The following is a 15,090-nucleotide window of genomic DNA, read 5'->3' as shown; positions in this document are numbered from 1 at the left end:
GACTGGGAGACTTGTGTGACTTGGAGACTTGTGTGACTTGGAGACTTGTGTGACTTGTGTGACTTGGAGACTCGTGTGACTTGTGTGACTTGGAGACTTGTGTGACTGGGAGACTCGTGTGACTTGTGTGACTTGGAGACTTGTGTGACTAGGAGACTTGTGTGACTGGGAGACTTGTGTGACTTGGAGACTTGTGTGACTTGTGTGACTTGGAGACTCGTGTGACTGGGAGACTTGTGTGACTTGGAGACTTGTGTGACTTGTGTGACTTGAAGACTCGTGTGACTTGTGTGACTGGGAGACTCGTGTGACTTGTGTGACTTGGAGACTTGTGTGACTGGGAGACTTGTGTGACTGGGAGACTTGTGTGACTGGGAGACTTGTGTGACTTGGAGACTTGTGTGACTGGGAGACTTGTGTGACTAGGAGACTTGTGTGACTGGGAGACTTGTGGACTTGGAGACTTGTGTGACTTGTGTGACTTGGAGACTCATGTGACTTGTGTGACTTGGAGACTTGTGTGACTGGGAGACTCGTGTGACTTGTGTGACTGGGAGACGTGGTAAATATACAGGTCACAACATGTTTACAGGAACGTTTGGGAGTTGTATTTTGATTGTATTTGGAGTATATTTCCTGACTGTAGTGAACTAGGCTAGATGTCTGCCCCACTTCCAGTGATGAAGCTAAGCTAGGCTAACGGTCCAGGCCTTCCCTAAGCCCAATGCATGCAGAGAGACGAAAAAGGTATATATCTTCTTGTCTAACTCCAGGGAAGATGTTAAATAAGCTAATTTCCCAAAATGTTGGAGTTTTCTTTTAAGATCACCTGCTATCAAAATGTCTCGATCAAACCTGCACCACCTCCCCGTCTGTTGTTATTACATAATTAATTTCATTGCTTTTTATAAACATACGCACTTAAAGTTTTTCTATTTTTCAGCAAATCTCTTCATTACACCAATACTGATGTGCTGTCAGAACAGTATTATGTTTGTAGGTGAAGTATTTACCTATGCTGTCGATGCAGGGTTTACTTGTTGTTCAAGTAAGTTCAAGTTACTTGTTGTATTTTGTATTTCTCTTCATCCATTACTTAATCTTACACCAGATGTGTATCAACAGTAGTTTTTTTTCCTTATTTTCATTTGTTTGTGGTAACAGTTCACAGTATTTTGTATTTGCCTTTTAAATCCCGTTTATGCTGTTAAAGAATGCCTTAATCTGTAGTGATACAAAAGCTTGGACCTACTTGATAGTTTCTGTTACATTCCCAGCACCTAACCCTGTAACATAAATAGAATAGAATAGAATAGAAATACTTTAATCATCCAGAGGGAAATTTGGCACTACAAATTGTTCACAGTAAACATTTAGGTAGACAAAACAAATCACAAATAAGAACAAAAAATTGCCTAAGAATAAAGAATAAAATAAAATACGGTCCAGGATTCACATTTCCTATGTAATGTATGTACATGCTAATATAAATACAGTAAAAAATAGAGATCTACATTAAGTGTATTGTAAGTGTAATATTGACAATGTTGTTTTAAAAGTAAACGTCCAGGAAGATGGTAACCGTCACTCTGTGCTCAGTGATGCAGTGAGGCACAGTGATGCATATATAGTCTGATCACTGTGCATCACTGAGCACAGAGTGACAAATCAAGGCCATTAGTTACATTATTAAAGCTCTGATCTATAATTATAATAAAGATATCTACTGCACTAACAAGTCAAAACATTATGGAAATGTACTAGTGCTATCAATTCATAATTAATGGATATATCTTTAAATACAAGGACAAACACTAACCAGCCAAATGTGTTTTAATGTGTTATGATGCTGTTAAAGAATGCCTTAATCTGTAGTGATGCAAAAGCTTGGACCTACTTGATAGTTTCTGTTACATTCCCAGCAGTATTTATATGCTGTCGATGCAGGGTTTACTTGTTGTATTTTGTATTTCTCTTCATCCATTACTTAATCTTACACCAGATGTGTATCAACAGTAGTTTTTTCCCCTTATTTTCATTTGTTTGTGGTAACAGTTCACAGTATTTTGTATTTGCCTTTTAAATCTACAGTGAGCATATGCACTTTATAGAGAACCACTGAAACATTATATTACAGGTCATGTTTTTGTTCCCAAAACTACATTGCGGAGCTTCAAACACACCAAGACACATACACACAACATACACACACATTTGTATAACACCAAGACACATACATGCAACATATGCACACATTTTAATCACACCAAGACACAAACACGCAATATACACACACATTTCTATCACACTAACGTACCAGGAGTTCTTAAACAACTAAATTAAAAGAGAATTAAAACAAAACATACAACTGCCACCCATTTAAGGTCCCGAACAGTTTTAGAAACATTGACTATCTATTATTATATATTGACTATACTATCCACTGCTGTTGTTTACCTGTTCAATAAAATGTTTAACATTTTTGGTACATAACTCTGACTCTTTGCCTTTTTTGTCAATGCCAAAACATGTAAGATTTTATGCACTTGAACAAATCAAGTTAGATTTACATTAAGAAATCAAGTTGTGTTTTGAACAAATCAAGTTAGATCAAGTTGTGTTTTGAACAAATCAAGTTAGATTTACATTAAGAAATCAAGTTGTGTTTTGAACAAATCAAGTTAGATTTACATTAAGAAATCAAGTTGTGTTTTGAACAAATCAAGTTAGATTTACATTAAGAAATCAAGTTGGAGTTAGTGTTGAACATTATTAAAGTATGTTAACATTACACAATTAAATTGTGTTTACTGTAACAACAAATATGTTGAATCAACATGTTTATTTTAAGTAATCTTAATGTGAATGCAATATGTTGGGTTCACAAGCAATAAGTAAGTAAGGAGAACGAGGAAAAGTATGTCAGTTGGACATATTCTGATCATGTGGAACCAATGTACACATTAAAATCAAGTAAATCCAACAAACTTTTTTTTTCAGTGCCCTAGGCCTTATGGCAACTATAAAAGGAAAGGTATCCACCCCTTTCGTTCTCTCCTCAACGTCTCTCAGAGAGAGAAGAGTTGTACTACTGCTGCTTACATGTGAATAAAAGAAGCCACGCCAGTTCAGGCACAAGATAGAAACCATGCCTCTTGACCACATTATTGTCGCCCTAAGTTGAGTTCTGTTAACATAATCATTCAAACTGTTTATTATATGCCGACGACACTGTTATCTTTTTTTCTGATCCAAACCCTGATGTTATAAACGCAAAACTATCTTCTGAAGTCACCTTCTCCACGACTGGCTGCAATCTAATCATCTAACTGTTCAAGAAAACTGAATGTATGTATTTCCTTTCCCCTAGAAAAAACATGGCCCCATACACTTTGCAAATCACACATTAACCATAACAGAAACCTACAAATACCTTGGAGTAACTCTTGACACTCACCTCACTTTATACAAACCAAATCAGAAACTATTTGTTTACAGCAAGATCAGACCATTTCTCACCCTTACTGTTTCAAATACATATCTATGCTATTTTTCTTTCAACAATATCTTACTGTCTCCCAATCTGGTCCCTCACAACAAAGGAAATTACAGAACCTGTCAGGATGGAGGTAGGTGAGTTCCAATTTGACTGCGGATGAAACCCAGACGAAAGGCTGACAGAGGCGCCAAGACCGGCGGCAAACGCCTTCCAGAACCTGGAAGCGAACTGAGGACCCCGGTCCGACACGATATCCACCGGAAGCCCGTGGACCCGAAAGACATGCTGTATCACCAGATCAGCAGTCTCTCGGGCCGATGGAAGCTTGGGGAGAGGAACAAAGTGAGCCACCTTAGAGAACCGGTCCACCACCACCAAAATGGCGGTGAACCCGTCCGAAAGGGGGAGGCCAGAAATAAAGTCCAGGGATATGTGCGACCAGGGCCGTTTAGGAATAGGAAGCGGCCGGAGGAGACCTGCTGGTGCACGGCGAGAGGTCTTACTGCACGCGCACATCGGGCAGGCCGCCACAAAGGAACGCGTATCCCTCTCCATTGTCGGTCACCAGAACCTCCTACGGATAAATTCCAGGGTCCTGGTGGCCCCAGGGTGGCTGGTGAGGGATGAGGCATGTGCCCACTGCAGCAAACGTGAGTGTGCCGCCTTGGGCACATACGACCGCCCCGGAGGGCCCCCGCCAGGATCGGGCTCCCGCGTCAGCGCCGACCTTACCACCTTATCTATACCCCAAGACACGGGTGCCAAAATCAAGGCCGGTGGAATAATGGGATGGGGCTGCTCCTCCCGACCAGGAAGATCAAACTGGCGCGATAACGCGTCGGGTTTGATATTCTTGGACCCGGGCCTATAGGAGATGGTAAATCGAAATCGTATGAAGAATAACGCCCACCTGGCCTGGCGAGCGTTAAGGCGTTTAGCCCCTTGGATGTAAGCCAAGTTCTTATGATCGGTCCAAACAATGAAAGGATGTGCCGCCCCCTCCAACCAATGTCTCCATTCCTCCAGTGCCAATTTGATAGCCAACAACTCCCGATTACCCACATCGTAGTTGCGCTCGGCTGGTGACAGACGGAGAGAAAAAAAAGCACACGGGTGCACTTTCCCATCCTTTAAGCACCTCTGAGAGAGCACCCCCCCACCGCGATGTCAGAGGCATCCACCTCCACAATGAACGGAACCTCCGCATCATGGCGGATCAATACAGGAGCGGATGTAAACCGACGTTTGAGATCGGTCAAAGCCAGGGAGAGAGGCCTTAGTGAGAGCTGTTAACGGATTGGCTAAGGCGCTAAAGTTGCGAATAAAGCGCCTGTAAACATTTGCAAAGCCCAAAAACCGTTGTAACCCCTTGAGCGACGAAGGCCGTGGCCAGTCCAAGACTGCACTCACCTTGGCCGAATCCATGCGTAGATCACCCTTCGTCAACACAAAGCCCAGGAAGGAAACGGTATCAGTGTGAAAAACACACTTCTCGGCCTTAACGAATAGTTGATGCTTGAGGAGACGGTCTAGCACCTACCGAACATGCAGTTGGTGTTGCACCATATCGCGAGAAAAAATTTGGATATCATCTAGGTAAACAAACACCGACACCCCAATCAAGTCTCGCAGCACGTCGTTAACCAGGGTTTGGAAGACTGCCGGAGCATTAGCCAAACCAAAGGGCATGACCAAATACTCATAGTGACCATTAGGCGTATTAAATGCAGTCTTCCACTCGTCTCCTTCTCTAATCCTGACCAGATTGTATGCATTACGTAAGTCAAGTTTAGAAAAGACCTGCGCCCCCTGTAAGCACTCAAAGGCTGTGTCCATGAGAGGTAAAGGATATCGGTTCTTGATGGAAACGTCATTCAATCCCCTATAATCAATGCACGGACGCTGATCCCCATCTTTTTTATCAACAAAGAAGAAACCAGCGCCGGCCGGGGTTGGAGGAACCAGAATCGTAACAAGAACCCATAGCAAGACTTTACAATAGAGCTTATAAAATTCATGGTCATTTTCCACTCTGCGGACTCACCACTGTACTGCACACTCACACTCCTCTGCTACAACTTTTCAGAACTACACAAAAAGTCTAGCCACTAAGTTCTATTTTATGCTCAGGAATAACTGTTCCTCAACACTCACAGCTTTACTCCCAAGACAATACAAGACAAGAACGCATCACCAGATCAATCTCACATGCACTCATTCCAGTACCGGCTTACAAAAATAATTATGGACTAAGATCATTTTTCCACACATACACCAAAATTTGGAACGAGATCCCATTCCACATCAGAGCAATAACCTCCATCTCACATTTTAAACAGGCCAAAAACAACATCTGATGCTAGAAAACACCTGTAATCACTGATCCCTTTTTGTTGATGCTGTCGATTGTATTGACTGCTATGACTGCATGTTTGTCCTTGCTGTCCACAATGTCTATAATGCAATGTCTTTGTCAGGATTATAGGATTGTATGTAGTGCAACTGCCTATTTGTTTTGTATATAAATTATTGTTTCATGTGCTGTAGAACAGGAACCTGCTGAAAACCAGTTTGTAACTGAGTCAGGCCAGTTTAAATGTACATGTGAAATGTCTTTTTTACCCTTTCCTGTATAAATAAAGTAAATTAAATGACATTTTAGAACGAATACAACGTGGAAACTTTTTCGATTAAATAACTTTTCAAGATTCAAGAGTTTTATTTGTCACATACATACACGAGACATGCAGTGAAATGTAGGTGGCCATGCAAAAATACAAATAATAAAATAGAATAGATAATAAAATAGAATTGAGTAGACATGATAAAAAAGTAATATGAATAAAATACAATGCTAAGCTTAAGAATAAAGGCAATGGGTAATATATACAATAATATACAAATATATTATATTAAAGTGACCTTTTTGTAGTGTATTTGTGTGTGGGGGGTGTGAGCGAGTGCATGTGTGGTGTGTGTGTGTCCATGTGTGCTTGTGTGTGGATAGATTATAGTGTTCAGTGTTTTTTTTTTCTTTTTCTTTTTGGTCTTTTTCCCCCTCCATTTTCCTCCGATTTTCTCCCATCCCAATGTTAGTCGTATGCCAATTCCCAGTCCCTTCCTGGTCGCTGCGCTTTACCCCCCACAGTCAGATCATTTGGGAGAGTGGAGGCTACCACGTGCTTCCTCCGACACACGTCCAGCCAATCACCGCTTCTTTTCACCTGGCAGCGCGGATTCTCATTGAGAGGGCGTAGCGTGTGGGAGGACCACACTATCCCCCTCACGTCCAATCCGCGCTTAGCAGGCGCCCCGACCGAACTGTAGGAGTCGCTGTTTACAACGACCCGGACCCACCCCGCCAGCTTCTCCCACCCTCTGATACAGCCAATTGTATCAGTGCAGACGGCCAGCCAAGCTGGTGACAACCCCGGAGCTGTGAGCTGGATTCGAACAGGCGAACCAAGCTCACAGCTCCGGGGCTGGTGACGAACGCAATCTCCGCTCGACCACCTAACCGCCCCATAGTGTTCAGTGTTCTGATGGCCTGGGGGAAGAAGCTGAGTCTGAGTCGGCATATGGAGACATTTTTCAAGTTTCAAGTTTTGTTTATTTGTCACACATAAGGTACATGTACATTACAGTGAAACTCTTGGTTCTGTATGAGCCCCCTGAGATTGTGCTTCATATAGTAAAAATTTAAAAGAATAAGGCCAAAACACTATACAAAATATACAATATACAAACTAAAGTACAACCTAAATTAGAAAATTAAGTACAACATGCAAACAATGAAGTACAGAATGCAGCTTTATAATTTTTCTTAAATGCTAAAATGAGGTAGGGATGTAGTGCAAATATTTGAGTAATAAATAGATACAACTATGTATAGTGTTAAACGTGTTTAAAGTGTCTAAGTAAATGTTTAAAAGTGAGTGTGTGTATCTATATTTGTATCTATATTAATATAGTATATCGTCTATTATATGTATTTTTATGATAATTGTATTCTTGTTTTATAAATGTAAAGATTTCTGGGAGCACCCAACTTTGTAATGCTCGACTCAGACTAGATCCCATTTGTGCCTAAATGCCGCCACCTGGTGGCTACATGTAATCTGCATCTGCACTGTCTCGTTCGCAGCATCCTCAGACATCCAGTGGTGATTCCAACATCAGTCGACGAGGAGTGACGACTGGTACCCAGCGCGCCCCCAAGGATGCGTAAAAGAGGACCCTTTTCTTGCGCTAAAAACAAACAGCTACTCAGCAAAACGACGTATATCGTTTCCCAGATCAACGGCAGCAATTCAAGAAAACCAACTTATCGTAGACTCTGTGATTCAAGTTCAACATTGGGTATTTTCGGCGAGATATAGAAAGATGTCGTCTTGAATGCATGGACGGGAAGAGGCGCCACGAACTTCCATTGTAATGCATCGTTGTAATGGGACAATTACTCGACTAGGATGGGTAATAAGCAAACGACATTTACTGATGAACAATTCGAAGCATACCAGGTGAGATTATGCAAAGATGTCCATGCAGGCTATTTCCTGTTGTTTATTCCTAATAGGAATATACATTTCACGTGAATAAAACGAACATAGGCTAGTAGCAGTAGGCCTATTATGAATGGTGAATACTGACCCTGTGGACAAGGATGGTTTAATGTTTCATATCAGCTGCATATCTTATTGCAGTTGGATTGTTGATTATTTTAGAATATAGGCTATACCTGTTTCTTATTTCCTCACAGGGTGGGCAAGATAGTTCCTTAGCTGAACAGGATCATCATTTTTATATGGCACCTCTATGGAGGATTATTCATAGTAAACCTTGGTATAGAATAGATTAGCTATCTGTCAACAAGTATCCTTTGTGTTAAAACAGCCCAGCTCTCTCTCCCGCCATATGGAAATGGTCCTATTTCTGCATCCCCTGTATGATGATGCACCTATTCAGGGCGGATTGATGGAACGAAATCAGATCCTCCCATGTGTATTCCTATGTATTGGGTAACCAATGTAATGTCCTGTGACTAAGCTGGCCTTCCAATCCTCCTGTAGCCCCAGGGTCTTGCTGTCAATCTGAAATAATCGTATTGCACTTGTCTTTTCAGGACTGCACTTTCTTTACACGGAAAGAAATCCTTCGGTAAGTTATTTGCATTATAATCCACCACCTAGTACGGGTCTACTACACAGATTACTGATCGTTTAGATACATATGAGCTATTCTTATTTGAGGGTTCTTACAGGGGGGCACGTTTTGAGGCAATGGATGTTGGCAATAGTGTTTGCTGCAGGAATGGAACTAGTTTGTAACTGGGCCAAAATCAAAGTGGGTAACATAGTGGCCTTTAATTAATATCATTATTATGAGGGGGGGGGGGGGGGGGGGGAGAAACATCATAGTTGTTGACAAAACGACCCATCTACATTGCCTCACAATGTCCCTCATGTATCAGTGACATTACTAGCTATATAGTGTGTTAGATTAATAATGCCACTAGAAACTATACCCTTCAAATGACTGCACAGGTGAATTAACAAACGTAAACCAGAGGCCTAATTATCTTCTTCCATCGTTTTAAATGTTTCTAAGAAAATATAGGTATATATATATAAATAGATGTTTGCAAGAGAGCTCTCAGGGAGATTGTTCAACCAGGACAGTAAAGGGGGCTTAGTCCTCTCTCTGCCATATATCGTTAGATCCATGTACATCTACACGGTTAATCTACCTCCCATCCCTCACGGCTCTCTGATCGGAGCTACGGTGCCTCTCTGTGCAGCTTCTCTGTACATCTACACGGTTAACCTACCTCCCATCCCTCACGGCTCTCTGATCGGAGCTACGGTCCTTAGCCTTTCTGTGCTCCAGCAGTTTCCCTCCCACTCCCCATCCTGCTGGAGCTCGTCCAAACCTGGTGAAACTGCCTTCCGCTCCTTTTCGCTGGCCTCAGTGTTCTAAAGCAATTACCTTCCTGAAGTGTTGCCAGTGCACTTCAAGAAAGACTTATGGTCTGAAATCTCCCCAGTTACAATTAAAATCCTGTAGTCCTTTTTTTAGTCCCCCCCTCCCCCCCCCCCTCTCCATTGGCCATTTGTTCCCCGAAATGTAGATATGTTGGAACATTTCAAATACTCCTTTCAAACGGCAACGCTATCTCGGCCGGTATTGATATGACTACGTGAGATTTATGTAGTTATTAACACTTATTGCTCTATAATGAATTCTTGATGGCCATTGCACTTGGCACAGATAATTGTTGTATCCCCTGTTCGACACTCTTCGTCATTCAGCCCGGTGGCTCTGCTGTAGCCGTGGTGGAGTTTGGTTTATGACTATTAATTTATAATGTCATTCATCAGGATGATCACACTAAATAACAATAGAGACCCCTCCTCCACGCGTATCGTCAGTCCTTGGTGGAATTACCATACGAAATCCATTCGTTTGCCTCCCTTTGATTGATTGACCTCGCCTGACGCAACAGTATCAATTGAGCTTTCCCCCGAGAGGCCCTACAATGCCCACCCATCTTGCGTCCAGGCATTCCGATGAAACATTCAACGTAATTGAATGGATTTCAGTTAACGATTTTACCTAGGTTTGTATACAGTAGCTCCTAAGACCAGCCAGCTTGTAAAACCACACAGTGTCTAACGTATCTATAGTGTCTTAAATTTCCCAGAGGGTAGTTTTACCCCAGATCATCCATGTTAGCCCTTAGCCGCGGTCGCTCCCTAAACTTGGCTGCATCCCTACAAGGAGACCTCAGTGTAATGAATTTTCAGAGGTGGCACCGGGCGCTGGTGCTATGACATGTACGCACGTACACACACACACACCCACACACACTTACACCCACCCACAGACACACACACACACTGTCCCTAAGATGGATGGGCACAATAGCGGATGTGCCACAAATGAGTCAGTAAAGCAGCAGGCTGTCGTATGACTCAGGGGAAGGTCTGTAACAACAAAGTCATTAGTGAGGCTCCCTCCAGCCGGCCGTACAGACAGCCCATCCTTCCTTTTATTTGTGAACCTGACGGATACTTTTATAAGGAGCCATTTCAGTGATGGCTTGTCTTGTTTGTGGTCTTGGTACAAAGTCATAACGAGAGAGGAGATGGGGGTGAAATGGGAGTGTTAAGTGTCTGGCTTTTTCCAGCCCCTAGGCGGAGAGGAGAGGAAAAGGAGGAGACACTTTGGTTGAAAAACGTGTCCCACATTGTTGGAGTCCAACGTTTAGGACAATAGCTGCAAAGTGTTTACCAATTCATTAGTCGTAGCCTAAGACAAATACCTGCAACATATTCTCACCGCCTATACGGCCAGCATCTGAATTGCACAACATTTACATTTAGTAATTTAGCTTTATTTATTTTTTTAGCTTAGAAATTGTGTACAACAAGTCAAAGGGTACAACTCTGGCAGCTAAGGGTAAGTAACGTTGTTCGTCAGTGTCTAACCTGAGTGCTGCAGTTTTGAGTGCTTAGTAGTATAGACATATTAGCATAGTAGGTAGTCATATAGGCAAGGTAGATTCCTTCGTAGTGCATACTAGTAAAAGACAGTACGGCAGCATGACATCAATGAGTTCTCCTTCATCTCTCCTCCTAAACTGCAGCTGGGAGAAGACATTCAGATTCAGATAACTTTTAATCGTCATTATGTTTACAAAAAAACACATAGGAACGTGATACGGCACTTACAGTACAGTGCATAGACTTTTTTCACAGATAAAATTTAAATGAGTGCAACACAGGACCAAACTGTGAGACAACGAGGCAAGACAATAAAGTGCAATGGCTGATGACATGTTGTCAGTGCAAAATAGAGTTTAAAATTCCAGCCCTAGCAGCTCCCCTTAGAGGGGGTGGGGGGTGGAGCAGGGGGACACCTGACTCATTAACTAGGCAAGCTGCTGAAACTGAGCAAGAAACATAATCCTTTCATAATCCTTGTCCTTTAATTTCAGGGTTTGACTGACCTGGGGCAGTTCATTAACTGGTCACCGAATGATTATCCTAATCATTAACATTTGCAGTTTTTGATTGCTTTGGTGAATAGGCTATGTAGTACCTCCTACTAACCAATCGTTACACCAAGCATTTGCTGCAATTGACCTGATCGCAAACGCTGTCCTCTTTATCTTGATCCTCCAATCACAATTGTTGCTTCCCTCACAGTTGTGATTGGACGATCAAGAAAAGAGGGCAGCGTTTGGGTTCAAATAGTAGGTATCTTAGAAAGGGAGGTGGAGTGGATGAGGTCAAGATAAAAAAGAAGACCTGTGTGCGTGGACATATCTATGGAGGTTGTGAGTGACATCACACCAGTGGCAGGGGTCTCATCCATCATCCCCTGGGCACAATATTTAGCCACAAATTGCAGCCATTTGAACTAGACTGAGCACATGCAGATCGACCGACACTTGACAAATAAGATTCCCTTGAAATAATTGATGTAAAAAACCTTGTAGAGGGCTTGCCATAAAGTGATCCATGTGCTCAGATTGTTTTATTCCAGCATCTGCTTTCAAGATTTACCCTCATATGGATTTAGTATCACACAAGCCGCCTGCCAAGCGCCACACTGTACTGTACTGTACTGGAAGCCTCCCATGCCGCCATGCTTGTTTACTTCCACAGACAGACAGGGTGCCAAACACAGTGCTAATCCCACGCCAGGTCCATCACTTTCAGGCTTCTATCACTGGAAATTATACTTACTTTGGCCCATATCCATCATCATGGTGTTTTGCACAAATTCTTCTTTGAGATGCCGCCCACTACCAAGCCATGGTCCTTGCGAGTGCAAGTGCATTGAGTGTATAGAGCCTCCTTACTGTAATTGTGCTGGAGGAGCATGTTAAAAAAAAAAAAAAAAAAAAAAAAAAAGAAAAAATAATAATAATAATAATAATAATAATAATAATAATAATAATAATAATAATAATAATAATAATAATAATAATAATAATAATAATAATAATAATAATAATAATAATAATAATAATAATAATAATAATAATAATAATAATAATAATAATAATAATAATAATAATAATAATAATAATAATAATAATAATAATAATAATTGTAAGGACCACTAGACCCTGATGCTCGGAGCGAAGTCTGTACACTTATGTAGTATGGAGCTTGTAGTCTTATGCAGCATGTAGCTTGTAGTATTCTTATGCAGTATGTAGTTTGTAGTATTCTTATGCAGAATGTAGCTTGTAGTATTCTTATGCAGTATGTAGCTTGTAGTATTCTTATGTAGCTTGTAGTATTATTATGCAGTATGTAGTTTGTAGTATTCTTATGCAGCATGTAGCTTGTAGTATTATTATGCAGTATGGATCTTGTAGTATTCTTATGTAGCTTGTAGTATTATTATGCAGTATGTAGCTTGTAGTATTCTTATGCAGTATGTAGCTTGTAGTATTCTTATGCAGTATGTAGCTTGTAGTATTCTTATGCAGTATGTAGCTTGTAGTATTATTATGCAGTATGGAGCTTGTAGTATTCTTATGTAGCTTGTAGTATTATTATGCAGTATGTAGCTTGTAGTATTCTTATGCACCGCCCCTCCGTCCTCGCCCCCGGTTTCCCGCACACGCCGCGGCCGGGTCGTTGTCTTTCCCCGCCGTAGAGATTTTGACCATGGGTGAATTCTGGGGGGGCTTGTGTAGTGATTGTAATGGTACATAATTCACCCACGGAAAGTTCCGCCCGAACATTCTGGAACATTTGTGATGATGTCATAGCCGAACATTCTAGAACATCGAACATTCTGGAACCACCGTCTCCGACTCTCATCACGTCGGGGTCACCAGTGTAGTGCAGAGAGATGAGAGTTGGAGACGGTAGTTCGAGGCAGAGCGAATAGCATTTATTAAGCACAGAAATACAATATGCTACTGCTACGTTGCTTGCAGTCGACTGACGCCTCTTCTTCTTCTTCTTCTTTAGAATTTCCGGCAGTCGCCTCTGAGAGAATTGCCGAATATATATATACGTACACAAATGTTCTAGAACGTTCAGCTATGACATCACGACAAATGTTCCAGAATGTTCGATGTTCTAGAATGTTCGGCTATGACATCATCACAAATGTTCCAGAATGTTCGGGCGGGTTCCGTGGGTGAATTATGTACCATTATAATCACTACAGTATATATTAATAACGGCACTCACAGATAGGGGTGGGAATCACCAGAGGCCTCACGATACGATACTTGAGTCACGATACGATAGTATTGCGATACTAAATATATTGCGATATGCTGAGTATTGCGATATTGATATTGCGATATATATATATAGTAAAGTAAAACTTTGTCAACATGTTTTATCTAATAAAATAAAGTTCAATCTGTTCATCTCACTTCAATCATTTGTATTGCAGAACATGGTATTTTCTCAAGCAGACGGATGTAAACACTGTAATCTGTGTTGCATGTACCTGACAAACTGAACTGTTTCTATTACAGTCATACCAACTTAACTGAATGCACATGTGTGTGTGGACTACTGTACTATTACAGGTATTGAAATGAACAATGCAACTTCCTTATACAAAAAAAATAATAACAATAATAATGTTTTTATATATATTTTTTATGAATAATTAAATATCGATACTTGGCGTCCCTGTATCGATACAGTATCGCCACGCAAAGTATCGTGATACTACTAAGTATAAATCTTTTCCCCCACCCCTACTCACAGACGTGCGGCTACAGCCACACGCAAGCGGGTAAAGCCTGCAACTGCTGCTGTCCCCCATGGGTTAACATCAGCTATGTACACCTACTTACTATGAACATTTATTAGCCTACATTTCATTCCTGCCATGAATGGAGCAAGACGCTTCACCATAATGTACCCCCCCCCCCCTCCCCTCTCCACCTGCGCATGTCCTTCAACTCTGGAATTGCCACCTGACAGAGGTGCACATTCAAGATATTAACCACTGACGTCTCCATTTATAAACCATAACGTCGCACCTCGTAATTTGCCACTTCTACAGCTGTGACTGGTCTCTTCAATTGACCCTGAATTCTTAGAATTTTACAAGGACCACTAGACCCTGATGATGCGCTGAGCGAAGGCCGTACACTTGTGCAGTATGGAGTTTGTATGGTAGTATTCTTATGCAGCATGGAGCGTGTACGGTAGTATTCAGCTTGTAGTATTCGTATGCAGTATGGAGCTTGTATTCTTATGCAGTATGGAGCTTGTAGTATTCTTATGCAGTATGGAGCTTGTAGTATTCTTATGCAGCATGGAGCGTGTACGGTAGTATTCAGCTTGTAGTATTCGTATGCAGTATGGAGCTTGTATTCTTATGCAGTATGGAGCTCCGAGCTTGTAGTATTCATATGCAGTATGGAGCTTGTAGTATTCAAATCAGATCAAATGTATTTGTAAGGCCCGACAACACATGTTAATGTCCCCATGGGTCGGACACATCTTCTTTAAACAAGTCAAGAAGAAACATCACAATAAATCAAGAACAAAACAAAAACACCATGAAATCCCAAATAAAATGTAAAATAAATAAAT

The 15,090-nt window shown here is 41.4% G+C and overlaps 1 protein-coding gene across 1 annotated transcript in view; it reads left to right on the top strand.

Annotated features, from left to right (window-relative positions):
* Positions 1–7,968: 7,968 nt before the first annotated feature.
* LOC311247106 (calcium and integrin-binding family member 2-like) overlaps positions 7,969–15,090 on the top strand; it is a gene marked incomplete at both ends in the record, with an annotated part of 61,643 nt that continues 54,521 nt past the window's right edge. Inside the window, 2 exons of the mRNA XM_084337418.1 lie at positions 7,969–8,019; positions 8,622–8,656. Coding sequence (XP_084193544.1) covers positions 7,969–8,019; positions 8,622–8,656 — 86 coding nt within the window. The remainder of the gene's footprint in view (positions 8,020–8,621; positions 8,657–15,090) is intronic.

The sequence above is a fragment of the Notolepis coatsorum genome (assembly GCF_963971535.1).
Source record: "Notolepis coatsorum genome assembly, chromosome: 20".
Taxonomy (NCBI): Eukaryota; Metazoa; Chordata; class Actinopteri; order Aulopiformes; family Paralepididae; genus Notolepis; species Notolepis coatsorum.
Note: the sequence above shows the minus strand (reverse complement) of the source record. Positions and strands in the feature narration are given on the sequence as shown.